Source organism: Phragmites australis, chromosome 6 (genome assembly GCF_958298935.1).
Source record: "Phragmites australis chromosome 6, lpPhrAust1.1, whole genome shotgun sequence".
Lineage (NCBI taxonomy): Eukaryota > Viridiplantae > Streptophyta > Magnoliopsida > Poales > Poaceae > Phragmites > Phragmites australis.
The window spans coordinates 37448412-37471696 of NC_084926.1; the positions used below are offsets into that span (position 1 = coordinate 37448412).

At 41.2% G+C, this 23285-nt stretch overlaps 1 protein-coding gene across 1 annotated transcript; it reads left to right on the plus strand.

Annotated features, from left to right (window-relative positions):
* Positions 1–16874: 16874 nt before the first annotated feature.
* Positions 16875–22738, plus strand: LOC133922358 (shaggy-related protein kinase eta). The gene is made up of 12 exons (XM_062367655.1): positions 16875–17148; positions 17955–18044; positions 18143–18202; positions 18288–18560; positions 18661–18735; positions 18815–18871; positions 19340–19480; positions 19596–19646; positions 19739–19834; positions 21117–21200; positions 21896–21997; positions 22209–22738. The coding sequence occupies exons 1-12, from the start codon at positions 17059–17061 to the stop codon at positions 22302–22304; spliced, it is 1215 nt and encodes a 404-aa protein (XP_062223639.1). The 5' UTR covers positions 16875–17058; the 3' UTR covers positions 22305–22738.
* Positions 22739–23285: the final 547 nt, after the last annotated feature.

A 23285-nucleotide genomic window follows, 5' to 3' on the forward strand; every position in this document is an offset into this window, starting at 1 on the left:
TATAAAAAAGTTATAATTTTTTTTATATCGTCTACTGGACAAAGGACATGTGGCACACGGAGTCTAGATAACTATTTATACAAATATCTGATTTTTGTATTGTTTTTACAATTTTTCAATAAAATAATATTATTTAAATAAAAGCTCTGCGCAGCGCAGCTCGTGCGCGGGAGCATGAAGCCTGAGCCGCGTCTGGTCTCGTCTCGCTCGCCGGGCCGCCCGCCGCGTCCGCGCCGCCGGCACAACAGCTTCTCGATTGGCTAGACGTCACCGACACGCGAGCGTTACGAGTGGGCATGCATCACCTCCCGATCGACCAAAACTTTGAGCACGGAAGGTGGTGGTATAGTAGCTCCCGAAGGGATCAATAAACTGACAAACGTTTGGGCTCTAGCCCTCGAGCTGGATTTATCTCTGGTGACACAAACGTTATTAATTATCACTATGACTTCACGGCAACGATTCCTCGTTACCTGCAACGAGAAAGCAGATGATCGTAACACCAGCTCAGTATATATTCAGCGCAGGCACATAATTGTATGCCAATGAAAATTTACAGCTAAATTAGTACAGCTTATTGACCACTTATGCTATTTACATGACATATCTACCCAATAAAGGCTCTCCTCTTCCTCCTTATCTCATCTTCTTCCTCTTCCATGCCCAAATAGGGAACCATTGGATCCGCCTCCTCCTCCTTCTCCCCTCTTCTTCCTCTTCCATGCCCAAATGAGAAACCGTTGGATCCGCCCTTGTATCTCCCTCTCAGCAACCATGGCAAGGCTCTCTCTATGCATGACTCGGCTTCTTTCACCTGGTGCTCAAGAACCCAGCAGCTTACACAAACAAGACGGCGGTGACGAGGAAGCAGCTCCCCGAGGTGGCCCCAACAATTCAAAGGGCCATGAGAGTCGTCGTGTCCATGTGATAACGGCCGGGCTGGACGTTGCAAGTCCCGGGCGTTCTGCTTGTTTAGTTTAGAAGTCTGTAGCTTTAATGAAGATGGTTAGATAGCTAAAACCTTATCACTTTTACATTTTGCTCAAGTAAACATCAACTAAAGAATAAGCAGCAATGATATATAGAAGTATATATGGGTGCAAATCTAACAGTTAATTTCTCCGGAAAACTGATCACGGAATTTCATTTGCTTCAAAACTCATAAGATAGCGATCGCGACCACGCTTTGCTAAACTTTGACACTATGTCTACCTTTTCTTAGTTGCTCTGAAGTCTCAATATGCATCTACTCGTATCATTAAGTGATATAAGTTATGTATTGAATTCAAAATGAACTCTTGGCATCCTACTTTGTGTTAATTTTTCTTGTTCTCTTGGAGGCATAGAATGAGATGACGCTCCCTAGCAACGACAAGTGGCTTCTCTATGCTTGCATGCAAGTCGTGGTGGTGGGAGAGGGTGGCTGCCAGGGGGCATGCGCCCCACACCCCATGCTTGGTACACCCCCACTGCAACACAAGATTTTACCATCCAGTAGATGTTCGTGAGTAAGGTGGTCGTCAAGTGCATGTTCTTGAGTAAGGTGCTCGTCAAGTGCATGTTCTTGAGTAAGGTGCTCGTCATCTACTGGGTGGTGTCAGGTGTGTGATATTGGTATAGTGTTCATTGGAAGAGAATGAGCTGGTTTCTTATCGAAGAAATTAGCTTTTTAGAAATTCTAAGCGATTGTGAACTAATAAATTATTTTATGAGACTAAAAAATAGCAAGATATATGCATCTATTAAAAACTTATTTTTTAACATCAATTTTTTAGTATCTCTTCGGTTAGACATTACCTAAGAAACAAAACATTAACAGTGGACTTACTGTAGCATGGACTCATGGTTGGAGCTACTGGTGCCTTTGTGGCATATTTTGGCAAGGCACGTGCCCGCCCCAAAACTAGAGCTCCGTTCAAGTAGAAGCATTCATCCAACTCAAAGTTGCTGGTCCCGTTGAATTCTATCAACACTTTTAGGATCTGGTAAAATTTGATTTGAAGGACTTGTTTATGATTTCTATAAGTGCATGCTGCCTATTGAAATATTGAACTACATTATTACCTTACTTCCGGGTGTAAAGATGTTGTGGTTTGTTCAAACATTTAGATCCACTATTACAAAAATAGTTACTTGTGCTATATTATCATTATTGATACTGTTATAACCGGTAGTGATAAATTATTATCATTAGTTCATAAGCTCAACTAGCACATAAAAAATCGACAGTAATAATCATTATAACTGTCGGTTCGTGTTACGAACCGGTATTGATACATCATTATCAAATCGTAAAACAACCGGCAGTGATACAAGCACATAAAAAGTCATGTTATTAATAACCGACAGTAATAGTAGCTATCACTGCTGATTGGACTTACGAAACGGTAGTGATAAACCACTGTCAGTACGGCCTCTAGTCTCTATCTGTCCGGCTTCTCCTGAAAGCCTTTAAATTTAACTCCCCAGTCTCTCTCTCTCTCTCTCTTTCACCCTCTACCCTCCACCGCCATCGCCGTGCGTGATGGAAACTCTACCACCATCTCTGGGCACACCACCCACCCCCACGCCTTCGTACAATGATGAAGCTCTGACGCCGCCAGAGATATCAGATAAGGCACAGTCCTCGAACTCCAGATCGGCGGGGTTCCCCTCCGATAATGAAGTTTGGGACTTCTTCATGGATGAGCCGAAGCCGAAGAGACGCTGGAGCTCGAATGAGGAGGAGGAGGAGGACGTCGAGACGCCGATGATTATTTCTTTGTTGTGGTTGATCCTAACTGGCCGTGGTAGACGTAGGCGCGCGGCGGGTGCATTCTTTTGTGATGACGGGGAACCGAAAGTTTTAGGTTCCTTTGCGAGCACAACCACATCGTTTGTTTTGGTGTATAGTGATGACTGATTCTGGTTTAGTAATATAAAACTTAGTTAATTATGGCCAACTTCATTTTTACTTACAGCGGTTCCAGTATAGATAGTAAAAGGTTGAGAAATATCCAATGTAAATCTAATGAGGATAAGATTGAAACAACATTAGGAGGTTGACAGGGCAGGCTCCTTTCTTTAGGAAGATGATCATAATAATTTTATCTTATTCAGCAGTCATATAGTTTATTCCTATGAAAAAATTACAGCGAATTTATCTTATTGACCATACAACGCTAACCAAAAGAAGAATTTGCATCGGGCCAACGCTTCAGTTTTTCACAATTCCTTCTTGATCCATTGTAATCTGGAGTATCATTGTGTAATTGTCAAACTTAAAATGGATACGATGTGCTTAGCAAGCTTAGGTCACTAACAGAAGTCGAGCGGTAGAGCATTTCATCGTTCACGAGTCATAGGGCATAATTATTATTCACAATAAAAATGCTGTTGGGTGAAAAGTTTGCAAGAATAAGACAAGATGTAGATGACGTTAGGCACAGTGGAAATCCAATACTAGTGAGGTTCGTGACACTCAGGCCACCCAAATCGAGGGCTCACACACCTTGGACCAAGCGACCAAGCAATGACCCCCCGACACCATCTATGTTCCTCGCCATAGGAAAGCCTTGCGCTTCTTATCAATAGCTCGAATGATCCATGGTGACAAACCAGTGGCTATTGAAAGGTACATAAGAATGGATGCGAGGGTCACCTTCGTGAGAAGCACATGACCAGCCGATGAGACCAACCTTGACTTCCATCAACTATATAATATATAAACAGTATATTATCTCTCATTCCTTTTTAATATTTTAACTATATATCACTTGTTATAGTTTTTAATTGAGACCCATGTGGGGAACAAGTATGAAGGATAAATGAACGTCCCCGTCCCCGTCCCCGCATACCCTTCAGGGGAACTTTTTCTCCCAATAAGTGCTCCGTGGTGCAAAAAAAAGCCTCATCCTTATCCCCTAACAGAGAAATTCAACAACGGGAAACGGGACCTAGCTGCTCCTCCACGCCTCCAAGCCTTCCTCTATGTGTCTCCTTATCCTCTCCATGATTTCTAAGCAACACATAATCATTAGGTAGTAATCTATTCTCAAAATTATATAAAGAGTTGCTTAGGAACGAGCTCACCTCTAAATTTAATTGTCGTGCGCGAGCTCTTGTGATTGGACCTTGAAAGTTCAATGGAGGATCATTGTATGTATCCGAGGGAGTGATGTCCTCATCATCCTCCCCCTCTTGAATTGGAGTCGTCCTCGACTCAAGCTCATCATCGGCTCCCAAGTAAGGTTTCAAATCTGCAATGTTAAAAGAAGGACTAACCCCGAACTCGGGTGGCAACTCAAGTTTATATGCATTATCATTTATTTTCTCAATTATCTTATAAGGACCAGCAGCTCTTGGCATTAATTTAGATTTACGCAGCTCTGGAAACCTATCTTTTCTTAAATGTAACCACACTAAATCACCCGGTTCAAGTTTGACTTCTTTCCTACCTTCACTACCAGCAATTCTATACTTTTCATTCATCTTTTCGATATTTATTTTAGTTGTTTCATGCAACTTACGAATAAAATCAGCACGTGCACTAGCATCACTATGTGTTCTTTCAGTGGTAGGTAAAGGCAAAAGATCAATAGGAGCGCGAGGGGTAAAACCATACACTACCTGAAAAGGACTTACCTTGGTGGTAGAATGTGTTGCCCGATTATAAGCAAACTCCACGTGGGGCAAACATTCTTCCCACATCTTCAAATTTTTCTTCAAAATAGCTCTCAATATGGTACCCAAAGTGCGGTTCACTACCTTCGTTTGGCCATCAGTTTGTGGGTGGCAAGTAGTAGAAAACAATAGTTTTGTACCCAACTTATTCCATAGAGTGCGCCAAAAGTGGCTCAAAAATTTAGCGTCGCGATCTGAAACAATAGTAGAAGGCATACCATGCAAGCGAACAATCTCTTTGAAAAAGAGGTCAGTAATATAAACGGCATCATCACTTTTATGACAAGGTATAAAATGTGCCATCTTAGAAAAACGATCCACAACAACAAAAATGCTATCCCTCCCCCTCTTAGTCCTAGGCAATCCCAAAACAAAGTCCATCGAAATATCTGCCCAAGGAATAGAAGGAACAGGAAGAGGCATATACAAACCATGTGGATTCAAGCGACACTTAGCCTTTTGACATGTGGTACAGCGTGCCACGAACCGCTCAACATCTCTCCTCATCTTTGGCCAAAAGAAATGTGTGGCCAACATATCCTCCGTCTTCTTAGCACCAAAATGTCCCATCAATCCTCCTCCATGTGCTTCCTGCAACAACAAAAGACGAACGGAACCAACTGGAATGCATAGACGGTTAGCTCTAAACACAAATCCATCATTGATCACAAACTTGTTCCATGTACGTCCCTCTTTACAGTTCAGCAATACATCTTTAAAATCAGGATCAAGCACATATTGTTCTTTTATTGAGTAAAGTCCAAAAATTCTATAATCAAGTTGGGACAACAAATCATATCGTCTAGACAAAGCATCAGCAATTATATTATCCTTCCCTTTCTTGTGTTTGATAACATAAGGAAAAGATTCAATAAATTCAACCCACTTAGCATGTCTACGATTCAGATTATTTTGAGAACGAAGATACTTAAGCGATTCATGATCTGAATGTATAACAAATTCTTTAGGCCACAAATAATGACGTCACGTCTCTAAAGAACGTACAAGTGCATACAATTCCTTATCATACGTAGAGTAATTAAGAACAGGGCCATGCAATTTTTCGCTAAAGTATGCAACGGGCTTACCTTCTTGCATCAAAACACCTCCAATGCCAACTCCACTAGCATCACATTCTAGCTCAAAGATCTTACCAAAATTTGGAAGTTGCAGCAATGGCGCGTGCGTAAGCTTGTCCTTCAAAGTGTCAAAGGACTCCTCTTGTGCCTTACCCCAATGGAACACCACACCTTTCTTTGTCAACTCGTGTAAGGGGGCAGCAATGGCGCTGAAATCCTTCACGAAACGACGATAAAAACCTGCAAGTCCAAGAAAAATTCTCACCTGTTTGATAGTTTGGGGCACCGGCCAACTCTTTATGGCTTCAATTTTCATCTCATCCACCTCAATTCCCTGTGGAGTAATAACATAGCCAAGAAAAGAGACTCGATCCGTGCAAAAGATGCACTTCTCAAGGTTACCAAATAAACGTGCATCACGTAAAGCATTAAAAACAGCACGTAAGTGATCCATATGTTCATCCAAAGACTTGCTATAAATCAATATGTCATCAAAGTAAACCACCACAAATCGTCCAATAAAAGCTCTTAAAACCTCATTCATCAAACGCATGAAAGTGCTAGGTGCATTAGTTAAACCAAAAGGCATTACTAACCACTCATATAATCCGAATTTAGTTTTGAAAGCTGTTTTCCATTCATCTCCAAGTTTCATTCTAATTTGGTGGTAACCACTACGCAAGTCGGTCTTTGTAAAAATTACAGAGCCACACAACTCATCAAGCATATCATCAAGTCTAGGAATAGGATGGCGATATCGAATAGTAATATTATTGATGGCTCTACAATCAACACACATACGCCAAGTACTATCTTTTTTAGGAACCAAAATCACAGGAACAGCAAAAGGACTAAGGCTCTCACGTACATACCCGCGGTCCAAAAGCTCTTGGACTTGCCGCTGAATTTCCTTAGTCTCCTCGGGATTGGTTCGATACGCAGCACGATTTGGCAATGTTGCTCCCGGGATCAAATCGATTTGATGCTCTATCCCTCTCATAGGTGGCAGTCCCGGAGGTATCTCAGCTGGGAAAACATCCTTATACTCCTGCAAAAGGTTAGTGGCAGCAGGAGGTATCGAACTAATAACATCATCAAGCGAATACAAAACTCGTTTGCAAACCAAGGTGTAGCAAATATCATTATTAGAAATTTCAGCAAGGTCACTTTTTAGTGCAAGCATAACACCACCCTTCAATTTTATGCCCTTTACCTTAGAACTAGGTGCAGACTTATCCTTTTTAGGTGGGTAAAGAGAATTAGCAACTTGCTGATTTTCAGATTTAGTATCACGCAAATTAGCAGCTCGTTCTTTATCAGCTTGTACAATTTCAGCAGGGGTCATAGGAACCAAAGTAATTTTCTTTCCTTTATGCATAAAAGTATATGTATTACTTCTACCATGGTGTATAGCATCATTATCAAATTCCCAATGTCGGCCCAATAAAAGTGAGCAAGCTTCCATAGGTACCACATCACAGTCAACATAATCAGCATAGGAACCAATGGAAAAAGAAACTCTGCAAGTTTGTGTTACCTTAGCTTTTCCAGCATCATTAAGCCACTGAAGGTTATATGGATGGGGGTGTTGGCGTGTGGTCAAGCCAAGCTTCTTGACCAAATCTGAACTCACCAAATTATTACAACTACCTCCATCGATGATGACACGTGCTCGCCGATTTTGGATGACGAAGAAAATCTGGAACAAGTTATGGCGTTGCAGCTTCTCTGGTTGTTGTACCTTTGTGCTGAGCGCCCGCTGCACAATGATGCTCCTATAGGTCGCTGTGTCATCACTGCCCAAGATTTCGTTGCTCTCCTCAACAACTGGTTCTTCTTCTTCTTCTTCCTCAATGTCAGAGGCGCTGATGTACCCATCTTCCGTTGCAATGTATGCCCGCTGACTTGGGCAATCCTTCTGCACATGACCGAATCCATGGCAGCGACGGCACTGAATGCCAGAGGTGCGTCCCGTTGATGCAACAGAGGAAGCACTCTTGGAAGGTCCCTGCAAAACAGAATTTTTACCTGAGCCTGAAGGTCGTGTAGTGACCGGATTTGGTGCCGTAGCTGCTTGTTGCTTGCTCGCTGGTGAGGGAGCTCTGTAAGTGGATGGTTTGGACAGCCCAAAGGATGGTCCTGTGCGCGGCGTGTATGTGGTGCTGGTCTTGTACTTGCCCTGCTGCTCACGCCCCTGCAACTCCTTCTCTGCAAGCATAGCAAACTGAAACAACTGGTTGACATTGTTAAATTCTTTATAATCAATAATATCCTGGATTTCACGTCTCAAACCCGAATAAAATCGACAAATAGAATCTTCGTTTCCCTCTACTATGCCACAACGCATCAAGCCCTTTTGAAGCTCACCATAATAATCCTTCACAGATTTATCTCCCTGTTCTAAGCGCATCAATTTCTTACGCAGGTCTCTATGATAAGATGGGGGAACAAATCTATCACGCATAGCAACCTTAAGCTCTTCCCATGTACGAGGTGTGGCACCATCTGCAGCTAAACCAGTCCACCAAATAATAGCAAAATCTTTAAACTCACTAGTGGCTTGTCTAACTCTATGTTGTTCAGGTACTTGGTGGGCACTAAATTTTTGCTCTACTGTCATCTCCCAATCAAGATATCCCTCAGCATCATAATGTCCCGAAAAAGAAGGTATAGTAAATTTAACCTTAGCATAAGGATCTTCAGAAGCTCGATTATACATACCTCGATGGTGGTGGTGATGTGGAACGCCACCCATACCTGTGGTGTTAGTGCGAAGACGACGCCGTAATCTGTTTTGCAATGTCGTCGCTGGATCAACATTAACATCGTCATCATACAACTCATCACCGGTGTTGCTTCCATTCACATCTTCGTTGTGCACAGGACGGTTTTCCAAAGCATTTACCCTGTCGGTGAGCTCGGATAACCGTTTGTCCACCCGCTCAACCGAGTTTGCGAGTTTCATCTCAATTATCGCTTCAGTGACAGCCTTGATGACTGTCTCCTTCATCTCCTTCTGAGCATTGTCTACAACAGCTTATAGCTGCTCTTGGCTGACACACTCATTGAAGTCCTTTGGCGTTTTATCTCCTTCAACTGACATTGTGGAAACAAACACAACAAAAAAACAGTGAAGGTTATCCCTAATAATGGTACTACAAAGGTGGAGTGGTACCTCTCAATCAAGATCAGCAAAGGTAGACACCTTACCAAGCTCTTACCAGGGTTCTTACCAGCAAAGCAAAGGATACCTGGAAGGCGTGCGAGCGATTGCAGGGATGCAAACCAGTGCTGTCCAGAAGAATCTGTGGAGCTTGGAAGGCACACAAAGAGAACAAATATGTATTTGTGGAACACAAATCAGAAACAAATAGTAATGCTGAATTATAGTCCCAAGTACTTGTTCTCGTTGCTGGCCTAAAGTGTTGTAAGTACCAAGTATGTGTGATAAACAAGGTGGAGAAACAAGTATGATGGATAGCAAGAGCAACAGAAACAAAGAACTAAACAGCACACGCTAACACAGCTCACTTTGCCCTTTCTCTATGTGCTCCTCTAGATATTGTTCCTCTTTTGCCCCTCTCTTTTTTCTATTTTTTTGGGCTGTCGTTGTTTTTTTGGGAAAATTCGATTTTTTTTTTATTTTTTTGATATTTTTTTTTCACTTAGGAGCACACAAGAGGGAACCACAGAAAATTTGAGCTTAAACAAGTGAAAGACATGGCCTGTAGAATTTTCTGAAGTTCAGCCGGAAAATGAGAAAAATATTTGGAAATTGAAAACTCAAACTTCGGAGGCGAATTTGGGAATTCTGATTTCGCCGAACCCGGCAAAGCGGGGGACGAACGGATCCGAAACGCCGTTTCGATGCGAAAAACTCTGTGACTTTTCTGAAAACGGAGTTCGTATGCGAAAGTTATGTCCGATTTGAGAAACGACTCCGAATTAGAGGACAAAACGGGAAGAAAGTGGGGAAAATATGCGACGGAGGCTAGGGTTTGATGGAAACGGTGGGGGAAAACACACGAACTGGACTCTAACACGACCTAACCAGCAACAAGACCTTGACCAGGACACAAACTCAACACGACGAACTCTGAAACTGAAATATGCAAAAGCTAAAGGCGCGGAAGGGTTGTAGGACAGGAAAAAAAAAATGATATGGCAGTGGACTATGGAACGAAGGCGAAAACACTCGAAACTAAGGGTAGATATGAACCTAACGGTATACCTGAAGCTCTGATACCACTTAATATGAACAAGGGTTCCCGATCTTTCGAAAGGTTCTAGTAACTCTCGATTTGGTGGAAACGAGACACAAGTCGATCCGGCTTCCGAATAACACGATCCGAAACCCCGCAATCGCAGCACCACGTCTCCTCTGGTTATCAACCGGCGTTGCACGGTTGACCTCGCCAAGAAGGCTAAAATCCTTGCCTGCGAATCGAAGAACACAAGCAAGAACAAGAAAGAATGCAACCAAATTGCAGATGAATGATTAATCTCACGAGTTGGGGTCTCACAAATCGACGAAACGGCGAAACTGTTCTTGACAGAATAATCTAAGCAAAACCCGCCCTAACGAGAACGGCGGCGGCTGATAATAAGGGTCTAGGGTCGTCACACCCCCTGGTCACGCCCCCTAATGGGCTCAACGACAATACACGGCCCAACGGACCAAAAACGGTGACGCAGCACCGGGACAGATTCTGGACGCTGACTTGTTTCGACGTTTCCCGTTGACTCAGAAGGAATTTGGACCTCAAACCAATGTCATTGGTTTCCTTATGAAATTATCTTTCCAACCATATGTGAATCGTCGAAAACGGAGTCCGGATGCGTCCTGGGCATTCGTTTTACTGCTCGCTGGTCCTGGAGGTCGAGGCTGATTCGGACTCGAGTTGGACTGGACCTCCTGCTGTTGTTGGACGTCCTAGCTGCTCCTCCACGCCTCCAAGCCTTCCTCTATGTGTCTCCTTGTCCTCTCCATGATTCCTAAGCAACACATAATCATTAGGTAGTAATCTATTCTTAAAATTATATAAAGAGTTGCTTAGGAACGAGCTCACCTCTAAATTTAATTGTCGTGCGCGAGCTCTTGTGATTGGACCTTGAAAGTTCAATGGAGGATCATGGAGGATCATTGTATGTATCCGAGGGAGTGATGTCCTCATCACACTCAATGTGGGACATTCATACGGGATCCTTTGAGACCAATTGCTTAAGACATGCGTGTTATTTGCCAACTACCTGTTGCATCTTTGTATTCCATACCATTCAATTGCAATTAGAGTTACTCTAAGACAGTTACATGTTACACATACTATGATAGTTTTGAGACAGTGAAGTCATACTGGGATATATATTCTATTCAGTGTTGTTTGAAAACTTGAGTTATATCTCCATTACTGCAAATAAGGAATCCACCAGGGATCCAGTCCCTGATTGAACAAGGGTGCTCACATTTAGAAAATGGCTATATATATCATTTACGTCTTAACGTCTTGTTGATATAGAGATTAAAAATTATACTTCTTTATCTTAAAAAAGGAACAGGCGGTTCAAAATGACTAAATTACGATTGTCTTTGGTAGAAATAGATTCATTGGGACTTTGATCTAAAAATTAATATGCAACGGTCTAAAGTGTCAGATCTGTGATGGTGAAACGTTTTAACTTTTTTTTTTCAAAAGTGGCAGGATTTATAGATGAACTGGAAAGACATTACAAACCTTACCTAGTAACCTCATACTCGAACGCAGTCAAGGAAAACTGATCGGAATCCACCGAAGCAAGCCTCAGCGACTCGAGTGAAGACCAAGATTCACCAGAGCAAGCTCCAGCGACCTAAAGACATGTAGAAGCTAACTACCCTACCAACAGACCTAACACAGAGGTCAGCGAGCTCAAGAAGGCCAAAGACGCCACTGGAGGGGAGGAAGACATAGGCACAATGCAAAACATGTTGCCGCAAACTCCTCACCGCCAACTCCTGAATCCAGCGCATCTCAAACCAACTCCTGCACACCGGCGACATGACTTGATCTGCAGGGGGTGTACCTATACGCAAACATACAAAACACAAAGACATACACATACGTATCGGCATCCGCAAAAGCACCGAGAAAAGAACAAATCGCACCGACGAACCGGCAGCGATACTCGGCCGAACTCCAAACCGTAGCCTGGTCGCTTGGATGTGACCTCGACGCCACGCGCCACCGAGCCGCCCAGCCCGCAGGCCCGCGCAGAACACGTGTCCCGGCCACGCGGCGAAGCTGCCAAGCGAGTCACTCTGCACCGTGCCGCCACAGCGACAAGCCGACCCCCGCGCATAGTCGTGCACTCCGCCACGCTGCTCCCCCGCACAGGAGCCCGATGCGGCCGATGTGGCCACGAAGGGGCGCGCATACCCAACGGGAGGAAGCGAGGGAGGAGATCCGCCGGCCCGCATCGAGCATTCCACGACGACAACGATGATGAAGCAGAGGCAACAGACAAGCTAGGGGCTAGGAGGAGGATTAAGTGGCCGGCCCTCACCCTCCCTCCAACGATTAACCGAAAGATTTCACCTATTAATCGCTCGATTCCATCGGTATTCGACAGTAATTTCCGCATTTTGTTTTTGGTCAAAACCCACTCGATTTTCTTATAAAATCGCTCAAATTTCATTGAAAACCATTTTGGTTTTATTGAATTTCAGTAAAGTTCAAGAAAACTCATAAAAATAGCTCAACCTTGTAAAATTGATAACTAATTTATTTGAGCTTCAAATCAAATGAAATAAATTTTGTTGGTTTCCTTGTAACATGATACACATGATAAAAGATTTTATAATCATAAAAAAGTTGAATATTTTCTGTGAGAAAATGTATTTGCTAAAGCTATTTAAATGCATAGTTAATTCTTTGCTAATGCAAAAATCATGAAACCAATTTTGTTTGTCTTATTACATGATCCGGTCTTTTAAAAATAATGAACTTATGAAATAGTTATTATAACATGCGGGATTGTGTAAATATGTTACAAATAGATTAATTCATAAGTAACCTATCACACCTCCAAAATTAGTGAAACCACTTTTATTAGCTAACTTATACTATACTTTATGTAGGAAAACTAATAGTAGACATGAAAATATTAATTATAGTGTTGTTTCTTAACATGTTCACTTTATGCTTGTGAACATTGTAAAAATCATGGAAAAATTAATAAAACTTAAAATGAAGTGAAACTAATTTTATAGATACTCTTAAGGTACACCCTACACATAAAAAATTTGTGTTTGTATGTTAATATTTTTCTTAACATGAACTCTACTAAATGAGGTGCACACTTTTTCTTTTGTTTTTCAAAGCTTTCTCTCCATGAAATATGATGCAAATGGTATTATTTTTGAGTTTTTTTTACAGAAGGTCTTAGAATTGTCTCTAGTATTTTTAGAATTTTTATGATTTTTTATTTTTTGAATTCAAATTCAAAAACCGATCGAATTCAGAATTTAGTACGGAACGAATTGATCGGTTTTCACGAATATCGATGGTTTTTGACAAAATTTTGAACCCTGCTTTGAACATGAAAATTCCACCAGGTCATGCGGACACAGCTTACCAGGATCGTTCATTTGCGTTAAGATTCATACTGAAGTAATATGTGAAAAAAATATAAGATAGGTAAGAGAATTAATGGATAGATGAGTATGAGATTAGAGTGATAAAAGACCAAAATAGTGCGTGTGTGAGCATGACGACCTATGGGTCGGTTAACCCACGGGAGCCCAGCGCGCGTCCCAGAAACAAAAGGCCACAGCCCACGACAGTCACGTAATTTTTCTCTTTTTGATTTTTCTTTTTTAGATTTTTTTATAACACACATTGCTAATTCATTATGTTTATTCATTTATGAATTTGTGTCATTACATGCATTCAACATTTTAAAAAGCTTGATTCAATATTTTATGAGCCGAAGTTCAATAATTTTGAAACACTAGTTCAATATTTTATGTGAAAATGTTGAAACAGGACATTCAAAAGGTTGAAATAGTAAATCCAAAATGTTGAATCTTTAAAAAAAGAAAAAAAAGAAAAAATAGTTATACTCGATCTCATTTTATTGTATTAATTTAAACCAAAAGGTTGAAATAGTAAATCCAAAATGTTGAATCTTTAAAAAAAGAAAAAATAATTATATTGGATCCCATTTTATTGTATTAATTCTAAACAACAGAGTAGTTCAAACGGAATCAAAAATAGTCTAACCGTTTAAGAGAAAAGTGGGTTTAAAGATTGGAAATCAAATCACATCTCAACCCACGCCACGTGTCCCTCCACATGTGTGGTTATACCCGCTGCTCATATCTCACCCGTTGGATCACTCTTCGCACCTATCTCAAAGATGGTGGCTAGAGAAAGGCGCTCTAAGGGCCTGTTTGTTTCAGCTAGAGATTCTGAAAAGCAGCTTATAAAAGCTAGATTGTGAAAAGCTGGATTGTGAAAAGCTAGATTATGAAAAGCTTTTAGACTGTAGATTCTAAAAAATTTTAATGAACAGTTTAGTAAAATGGACTTTCACAATCTATCAAAAGCTGAGGAAAACCAGCTTCTCAGATTCTCACAATCCAACCAGCAGATTTTAAAAAGCTATAACCAAAAGCTGCCTGTTTGTTTCAGCTTCGGATTATAAAAGCTGAAAGCCAGAATCCGAAGCTGAAACAAACAGGGCCTAAGTATAGGATTTTGGCACGGTGGTAAGGCTCGGGTGTGAGCCGAATCCATCCGGGCTCGAAGCCTAGGTGACGCACGGGGGCTCCGATTTATTTCGGTTTCCTCAGCTTCTCCGACGTGGTGCTACAGAAAGGATTACGACGTGCTCGTCGTCTACAGGATTCTTGATGGATTCTGATGATCTTCGGATGGACACTTTCTTCAAGCTACGTGTAGTTGTAGGGCTAGCATGTGCGTGCGTTAGGTGTGTATGGTGTGGGTTCGTGTGTGTGGGGTGAGTGCACGCGCGTTCATGTTCAGATACTACAGCTATATTCAGTGGTGAAGAGTAAAAAAAAAAGTATAGGATTTCCTGTCACCAACTCTGAGGGGCTGTTTGGATCGGCTACAGTTTATAAAAAACTGTTTTTTAAAGCGCTAGTTGATCTAAACCGTTTAACTTTTTGTCTAGTTTATAATAATTTAACCACTCAGCTCTCTATAATCTCATAAGGTAGGGAGAGCTCTTATTTGAGCTAATGCATGTTAAAAAGATCATTTTGCTTTTCACCCCTCACCTGCACGCGTTTGCATGACAACAATAAAGATAAACGTGCTAAAGACAATTAATACCCAAATAAGATCCAGACAGTCCTAATTTTTTACTAACTAGCTTTTAATGATCCATAAACTACAAACCAACTTTCCTCGGAGTTCAAAAGCTGACAAGAAAAATCTGAAACGCCCCAACCGATCTGGACTTTTTTCTTTTCTACATACAGTCTTTCTTTCCGCCCATCATACTAAAAGTTCCCTTTATCTTAGCTCAAACCGAAATTGGTAACATAGCTTGTGATCAAGCGGTTGAGATATCAACCGATAGAATGGTCCCTAGACGGAAATCAAAGGTGCTAGCGAACATCGGAAACGAAACAGATAAAATAAGGTTGTAGAAATCATTCAAGCCCTTTCGTAGAAATATCAGTCAAGAATTAGGTGGATGAAGACGAAGACAAAATGGGAAGAAAGAAGAACAAGTATGCAATGAGATGTTATGGGTAGGTACTTCCTCTCCGGTCGAAAGATAAATGTCATTGCAAGCTAGGCTGTATGTATTAAACTTATAAAACTTAGTGTCCATATCTTCAAAGTATTTAGCTTAGTTACGCAAGAAATACACTTTGAGTTGCGTTGGAAAGTACTTTTTAGTTTCACAAGATTTAATATCTATAATTACAACAAAATTTAAGGAACATTTTGACAAAATAGACAAGTCTATAAAAATAGGCTTAAAGCTCACGAGCTACTTCAGCTTGTTCACTCTAGCTCGAGCTTAAAACTGAGCTCACACGCCTAGCTTGATTGATCTCGAATAATATGGTGCAGGCTGGTCTTATCCCCCACCCCCACTCATACACACATCCACTCCCAAATTTTTGAGTTAACTCAAGCTTTTATACAAGATATATATTGAAGAATAGTTTATAAGCATTTTCAATCCAAGCCAAGTTTTGGTTAAGCCTTTATTTACACCATTTTACATTAATTTGCAATTGTCGAGCTTTGTCATTCCTCGAGACTAATTGAGATTATGCTTGAGCTGAGCTCAAGAAGTTCGAATACAACTTAGGCACTGTTTGGATGCAAAGTCTTTCAGGTGTTTTAGAAAAATACTATAATTTTGTAAAATACTTTGTTGTTTTAAAACTTAGAGGTATTTTGGATGTAACAAATCATCTAGTTTTAAAAACCATAGTATTAACAAAGCTGCATGTTTTTTTTTTTTGGAGTTTTTGAAACTTTTTCTAAACCATGGTATTAGATAGCTTTGATTTTCAAAACTGTAGTTTCTCAATACAATGTTTTTGAAAACTAATACGTGAAACAAAGGCTGACCCAACCGAAATCCCACGACCGTGGGAGCAACCTACAAATCTCCAACTTAAGCAACTTGGAGGTTCCATCAGGACACAACGTCTAACATCATTCGTCGACCTAAGATCATCTCTAATCATATTCTCTTCATTTCGTTCCCTTCTCAATTCCTTTTTCTGTTCTCATTTTTTTTTATTTTCTCTCATCTCCAACAGCTTCTAGAGGAGTCGTGAAGCAAAAGAAGAGAAAATCTTATCATGAAGGGAATGACCTTAGAAATCCTCAGTGATGAGAACCATAAAAGTAAACCGTTGAAACGCTGAAAGGAACAAAAATCTCATCGCAAAAATATTATAGAATCTGAAAATAAACTGTTGAAAATGATCTAATAGCCGAGACAACATCCTACTAATAAATCCTAAACAATACAAGGTTCTTCCACGTCATCATTCACACGCACCTACCATTGAGACCGCCTCCGCATTTGATATTCTCAGTTTCTCACACAGGAAGGCCCCGCCACCGGCGCGGTATTTACGGTACCGCCCTGTCCTTGTCCGGGAAAACGCTTCTTCCCGAAGTAGCGTGGTGGGTGGCGGAAGACAGGAATAAAAAAACAAAGGGGGAGGGTCATGGCGCTGCCTCCCTAGCCTAGCCGCCTCCCCAACCTCCTCACCGAGGAGAGAGAGAGAGGGGTGGTCCATTTCCGCGTCGTCTCCGCTGCCCCGGCCCCTCCCCACATGGCCACGCTGCCGGGTGGGAACCACCACGCCGGCGCCGCCGACTCGATGGAGGTCGACCAACCGCGCCCGGCCGCCGCGGACGCTAAGGTGAGCGGTTTTTCTCCGCCACGGCGTCTGGTTTCGGCGGCTCCGCGGAGCGGCTGCTCCCGGATCTCTCTCCGCCCGCGTTTCGTTTCCCCGCGTGGTGTTAGGTGGTTTCCGCGTTCGATCCGCCCGTGGATCTGCGCCAAGGGGCCCGACGAGGCTAGGGTTGGCTGCCCCCCCACCCCCCCCCCCAGGGCGCGATTTCTTAACTAGATTTTTGGTATTATTAGATAGATAGGAGGAGGTGCTTTGCTTGGCGGGGAGGAGATGCGGTGCCTGCCTTTGGGCTGGTCTTCGCGTGCGCGCAATGCAAGCGTCTCGTCCCCCTGTTTGTGCTATACTGGTATTGGCATGGCATGCCGGCTTTGTGCGCCTTTGCAAGTTTTTATCGCTGTTGCTGTATTATTTAATCATGTCTTAGATGTTCCAAGTGTGTGTGTGGGGGGGATTCAGCTAGTTAGTTTTACTCTCGTGGCTCCTGTATTGTAGGGTGATGCTACTGCGCTGTTAATTCTGTTGTGCTAAGGTTACTAAATTAGCATTTTAAGCTCCCTGTTTTGTCAGACTTCCTTGAAGTAATGTGGGGAATTTCCAGTTCAGGCAAGCCTAGTATGCGAGATATTAGCGATAGTGAGTTGCGCAGTTATTTGATAATTCTATTGCTCTGATCATTGGTGCCGAATCGCCATCTTAGACACTGGAAGGGCTGGATATCACGAGCTTGGTTGTTGACTCCGTTGTTTGTTTTTGTGAGTTTGTGTGCTTCGTCCATTTCCTTCCTTATCTTACGGGTTGTTACCTCATGACAGAATGCTGGTTCTGTGATTGAAGGGAGTGATCCGGTCACTGGTCACATAATCTCAACCACCATTGGAGGGAAGAATGGAGAGCCTAAAAGGGTAATTTTGTGCAAACACAGAAGTCGCAAAACATTAGCGAACTTATGCATATTTTGATCTCTTTCCTAACTTGGGCTGTGTGCTTTTGCGCTTCTTAGACCATCAGCTACATGGCAGAGAGAGTTGTGGGAACTGGATCATTCGGAATTGTCTTCCAGGTATAGTGGTGGTTGCTTCGTTGTAAACTTTCCTCCTTCATGAGTTTTAAATTATCCTGATTGTATTTTTCGTGTGTGCATTAAGGCAAAATGTCTGGAGACCGGTGAGACTGTTGCGATTAAGAAGGTTTTACAGGACAAGCGTTACAAGAATAGGGAGTTGCAAATAATGCGATCCATGGATCATTGCAATGTCGTTTCGTTGAAGCATTGCTTCTTCTCTACCACAAGCAGAGATGAACTTTTCCTTAACTTGGTGATGGAGTTCGTTCCTGAGTCGCTATATCGCGTCTTGAAGCATTATAGCAATATGAACCAGAGGATGCCACTTATATATGTCAAACTATACACCTACCAGGTAAAAAGTCATATTCTCTTGGAACTTTTACTACTCTTTCTTGATAAAGCTACAAAAGTTTGGTGACGTGTTATTGATTTTGCTTGCTCCAATTCTGCAGATATTTCGGGGTTTAGCCTATATTCACATTGTACCTGGAGTTTGCCATAGGGACGTGAAACCTCAGAATCTTTTGGTATGTCCTTTTCATATGTTGACATTTGGTTTATCAATATCTTAATGTATGCTGATATTCACTACACTGGTTTTGATAGGTTGATCCTCTGACTCACCAAGTCAAGATATGTGATTTTGGGAGTGCCAAAATGTTGGTAAGTAAATGCAGTATGTAGCCTTGTAGCTCTTCTACAGCTAAATAGATCAGAGTTTTTTTATTGTTCTAAAGAAGGCGTAACTTAACAGTTTGACTTGCTTGCATGATTTTTGGTGATGAAGTAGCCCCTTTTTGTTATAATAGTTTTATTGATTCTCAAATTAAGGTAGCTACCTTTTTTAGAGAAAATTTCTTATGCACCACTGATTTAGTGATATTCCTCCCTTTGAGGCTTGTGGGTCTGGACTCAAATTTAAGTAAGACCATTAGTGACATATAACGGATGAGGGAAGAATCCATTGTCACACCAGGACTTGTCTCCTTTTTTACTGGTTCTTTAATGCGACCCAATTCCTTCTGGCAGCCTCCCAAATTTTTATGGTTGTCCATTTTCAGATTTGTACCTTTTTTAGTTTCTGAATATATACAATTATAATTTACTCATTTAACCTCATTCAATTCTCAGGTTAAAGGTGAAGCAAACATATCATATATATGCTCACGTTATTACCGTGCTCCAGAGCTCATATTTGGGGCAACTGAGTACACAACATCAATTGATATATGGTCAGCTGGATGTGTTCTTGCTGAGCTGCTTCTTGGCCAGGTTAGTTTGTGTTCTCTACTTCTCCCACAGATATTTTTTCCGTGCCCTCTGGATATATATTTATCTGAGCAGCAAACTTAGAACTAACATCTTCCTGTTAACATGAATTTATCAGCCTCTCTTCCCTGGTGAAAGTGCTGTAGATCAGCTTGTTGAGATAATAAAGGTACTTCGTTGCTCTTCAGTACATCAGTTCTAAAGAAATATTCACATTAGTATTTTATTTTCATGGATTGAATGAATTTGCTTTGCTGGAAGGTTCTTGGTACACCTACACGCGAGGAAATCCGATGTATGAATCCCAACTACACAGAATTTAGATTTCCTCAGATCAAAGCCCATCCATGGCACAAGGTATGTGAAAAAGTTTTCTTTATCAAATTATTTCTTAATTGATATAACAACCCCCCCCCCCCCCCCAAGTCAGTTTGATTTTGAGATTCCCCCCCCCCCCCCCCAAAAAAAGTCAATTTGGTTTTGAGATTCCCCCCAGAATTCAAAAGATTAGAATTTGATTGAAATTCAGCTGAAATGAATATAAGAATTAGATTCAAATCTCCACTCAAAGAACCATAAAAATAATTAAACCAAAATACATATGGCTCAATTTATTGCAAGGATTAATTTAGAATTTAATTTGGTGCTCTTTGGAATACTTAACCAAAATAATATATTTGAATATATAAATACATGTATATATGTATATATATATATATATCTCCTTGATTTTATGTCAGAAAAATAACAGCATCTGGAGGTTCTTCTCAAGTGCACACAGCCTTCAAACCTGGAGAAAATTTAGATCCCGGATATTTTGGATTCCACAAGGAACTTACCATAGAAAGAGTTGCTATCTACGGATTACATTCCCTAGCAGAAAGGCCAAATATACCCAACATTTTCCGTTTAACCCAGTTGGGGAAGCGTTATGGTATCCCAGAAGGGCAAGTCCCAGTGGAAATGCTTAACCCTCACCTGAAACCCCGGTATCAAGAAAGGCCTACCGAGAGTTTGGATATGGCAGCTTGCCTAGCTAAAAAGGATAACAGTTACGTTTGACAAGTATCACGCAATATTCACACGAAGGTTAAGAAGAAGATCATCCCTTCTCCAAACCTTCCAAATCTCGGGAATGAGATTCCCTTTTAAGTGGGGTAGATTTGTAACACCATGTGTTTTAGCATTTATAAAATAGTCAAAATCCACTCCTTCAATTTTTTTTCTAATTATTAAACCAACATAAAATCAAGGAAATACAAACACAAACATGTATGTATATATTCAAATATATTATTTTGGCTAAGTATTCCAAAGAGCACCAAATTAAATTCTAAATTAATCCTTGCAATAAATTGAGCATATGCATTTTGGTTTAATTGTTTTTATGGTTCTTTGAGTGGAGATTTGAATCTAATTCTTATATTCATTTCAGCTGAATTTTAATCAAATTCAAATCTTTTGAATTCTGGGGGGGGGGGGGGATCTCAAAACCAGACTGACTTTTTTTTGGGGGGGGGGGGGGGTTGCAACAAAACAACTTCTGGGGGGATCTCAAAATCAGACTGACTTGTTTTTTTTTCATTTTCCCTTGATATAATGATGCATAACTTAACCTGACTTTTTTTTACTGTTGCAGATTTTCCACAAGCGGATGCCTCCAGAAGCTATAGATCTCGCATCACGTCTTCTCCAGTATTCACCTAATTTACGATGCACTGCTGTGAGTCTTCTTCTCCCTCTTGTCTGATTCTAGTCAACTAAAGAAGCCATCTACCTATCAATGATTGCCAAGCACTAGTAATGGCATTAATTTTTTCTTCCAAGTTGGATGGTCATGTCCGTTCCATTGCTTTCTATTTTAACTGTTAACTATTTCGATCATCTAAATTTGTGTGTATAAAGCTAGACTGATGATTGCATATGATAACACCATTACATTTTTTCTTAATATTCCCCTAAGTAGTGTACAAACTGTCACCTGATATCTTTAGTGGGAAGCGGGAACACAAAGTTTTACTTTGTAGTTTGTACCATCCAAAAGGAATGACTGCTCTATGAGCTGTTCTCCTACTGGAAGCGACTGTGCCAAGTGTTAAAAAATAACCGAGGAAGTCTTTGTTTGCCTTATTGGTCTACACAAATTTCACTAGATTATCTTGGTCAAGAGGCTGTTAGCCTATATGGAGTTGGATGATTATACTATTCTCGGTTGGATGTCTATTATTTACTGTAATTCCTCCATTGCGAACATCATCTCCTCTGTTTAGATAATGATAATTATTGAACTTGAAAAGATAAATGTATATAAAGTATCTTTGTTTAGAGGACAGCCAAGTAATATATCAAGTTTGAGATGGCTAACCACACCTGCTACCCCTGTATGTTGATTTTATTTAATTTTGGTAACGTTGGCAGCTTGAAGCATGTGCACATCCTTTCTTTGATGAGTTGCGAGAGCCGCATGCAAGGTTGCCAAATGGACGGCCATTCCCTCCTCTGTTCAACTTTAAACAGGAAGTAAGTAGTTTCAAGACTAATACACATTATTAATACTTGGCATGTGCGGTTTATTTAAGAAATTGGGCAAACCATGTGGGCAACTATAGTTGCGTTTTATGAAAATGGTAGTTCAGCATGTGTCATCAATTTTCTATCAAAAAGCAGTTGAATATAAATATGTTTCGATACATGAAGATACCAACATATTTGTTTGCCTGTTAATTTGCAGCTAGCAAATGCTTCCCCAGAGCTCATCAACAGATTGATACCAGACCATGCTAGGCGACATCTTGGGCTCAATTTATTGCCTGCAACTGGACCATAGGGAAGGCTGTATGGTGTTTTCCTTTGCGCTGCCGATGCTTCTCTGTGCAGAAGGGCAACTTGCATGTTCTCACATTTAAGATGTAGAATCTGATCATTATTGGAAAGCCAAACATGAGCTGGCACCGTGTTACATAAGGGGAGGTGGTGTGCTTGCGCAGCCAGCCCTTGCTACTTATTTTAGTGCTCCAACTCTGTTATGAGGAGCCCATGGTGATCAGGATTAGCCAAGAACTGTGCGAATAGTGGGAAGGAGGGGGATGATGTATTGTTAAACTATCGAAGGAATTAAGTCCCAACTATTGCACTTTCTCCAATGCTTAATGATGTAGCACGCCTGTAAGTGTTCCATGTCCCCTATTGCCGGTTGATGTAATTGTGTAAATGTTATTAATGGAAAATTATCTCGTGTCATGGTAATGCTCAACTTGTTTATTCTTCCCCTCCCCATCTCGAATCACATATTAACTATTTTGTGGCATTCACATGTTATCATTGTCAATTCTTGTTGAGCAGGGATCAGAACCGTTTTTGCAAGGGGTTCGATTCTGAATTTCTGATCATTCTTACTGTGAATTCAAGAACTCTTAATTATGGATGAACTGTTATGAAAGTAGCATCAAATAGGCATGTGTAATGTGAGGCAGAAGAGCCAACAATTGAGGACGAATGGGTTCTGTCGGCTACGGCGTGGTCCATTGGCGATTGATTCTGTTCGTTAGTATGGTTGAGCAGGCCACCACTTATTCCCTTTATCGCGATGCCGACGCTGCGATGAGCATGCTCAGTTTTCTGTCCCGACGTCTTCGCTGCTGGCTGACTTTGGCCGGCTACAAGTTGGTAGTAAAACATACGAGTATCATTGTTTTCTTCGTTGAAGCCTTCTTGGATTCATACTGGTTGATACGCTGTCTCCTGTATCGTTTCAGTGCTCCCTGGTCAATAATCACGGTACGGACACGTTGAAATTGAAAATTAACAG

Coding starts and splice junctions, on each gene's coding strand:
- LOC133922358 (XM_062367655.1), top strand. CDS start 17,059: ATGGCCACGCTGCCGGGTGGGAACCACCACGCCGGCGCCGCCGACTCG. Junction 18,045..18,142: donor AGAATGGAGAGCCTAAAAGG/GTAATTTTGTGC, acceptor TGCGCTTCTTAG/ACCATCAGCTACATGGCAGA. Junction 18,872..19,339: donor TTGGGAGTGCCAAAATGTTG/GTAAGTAAATGC, acceptor TTCAATTCTCAG/GTTAAAGGTGAAGCAAACAT.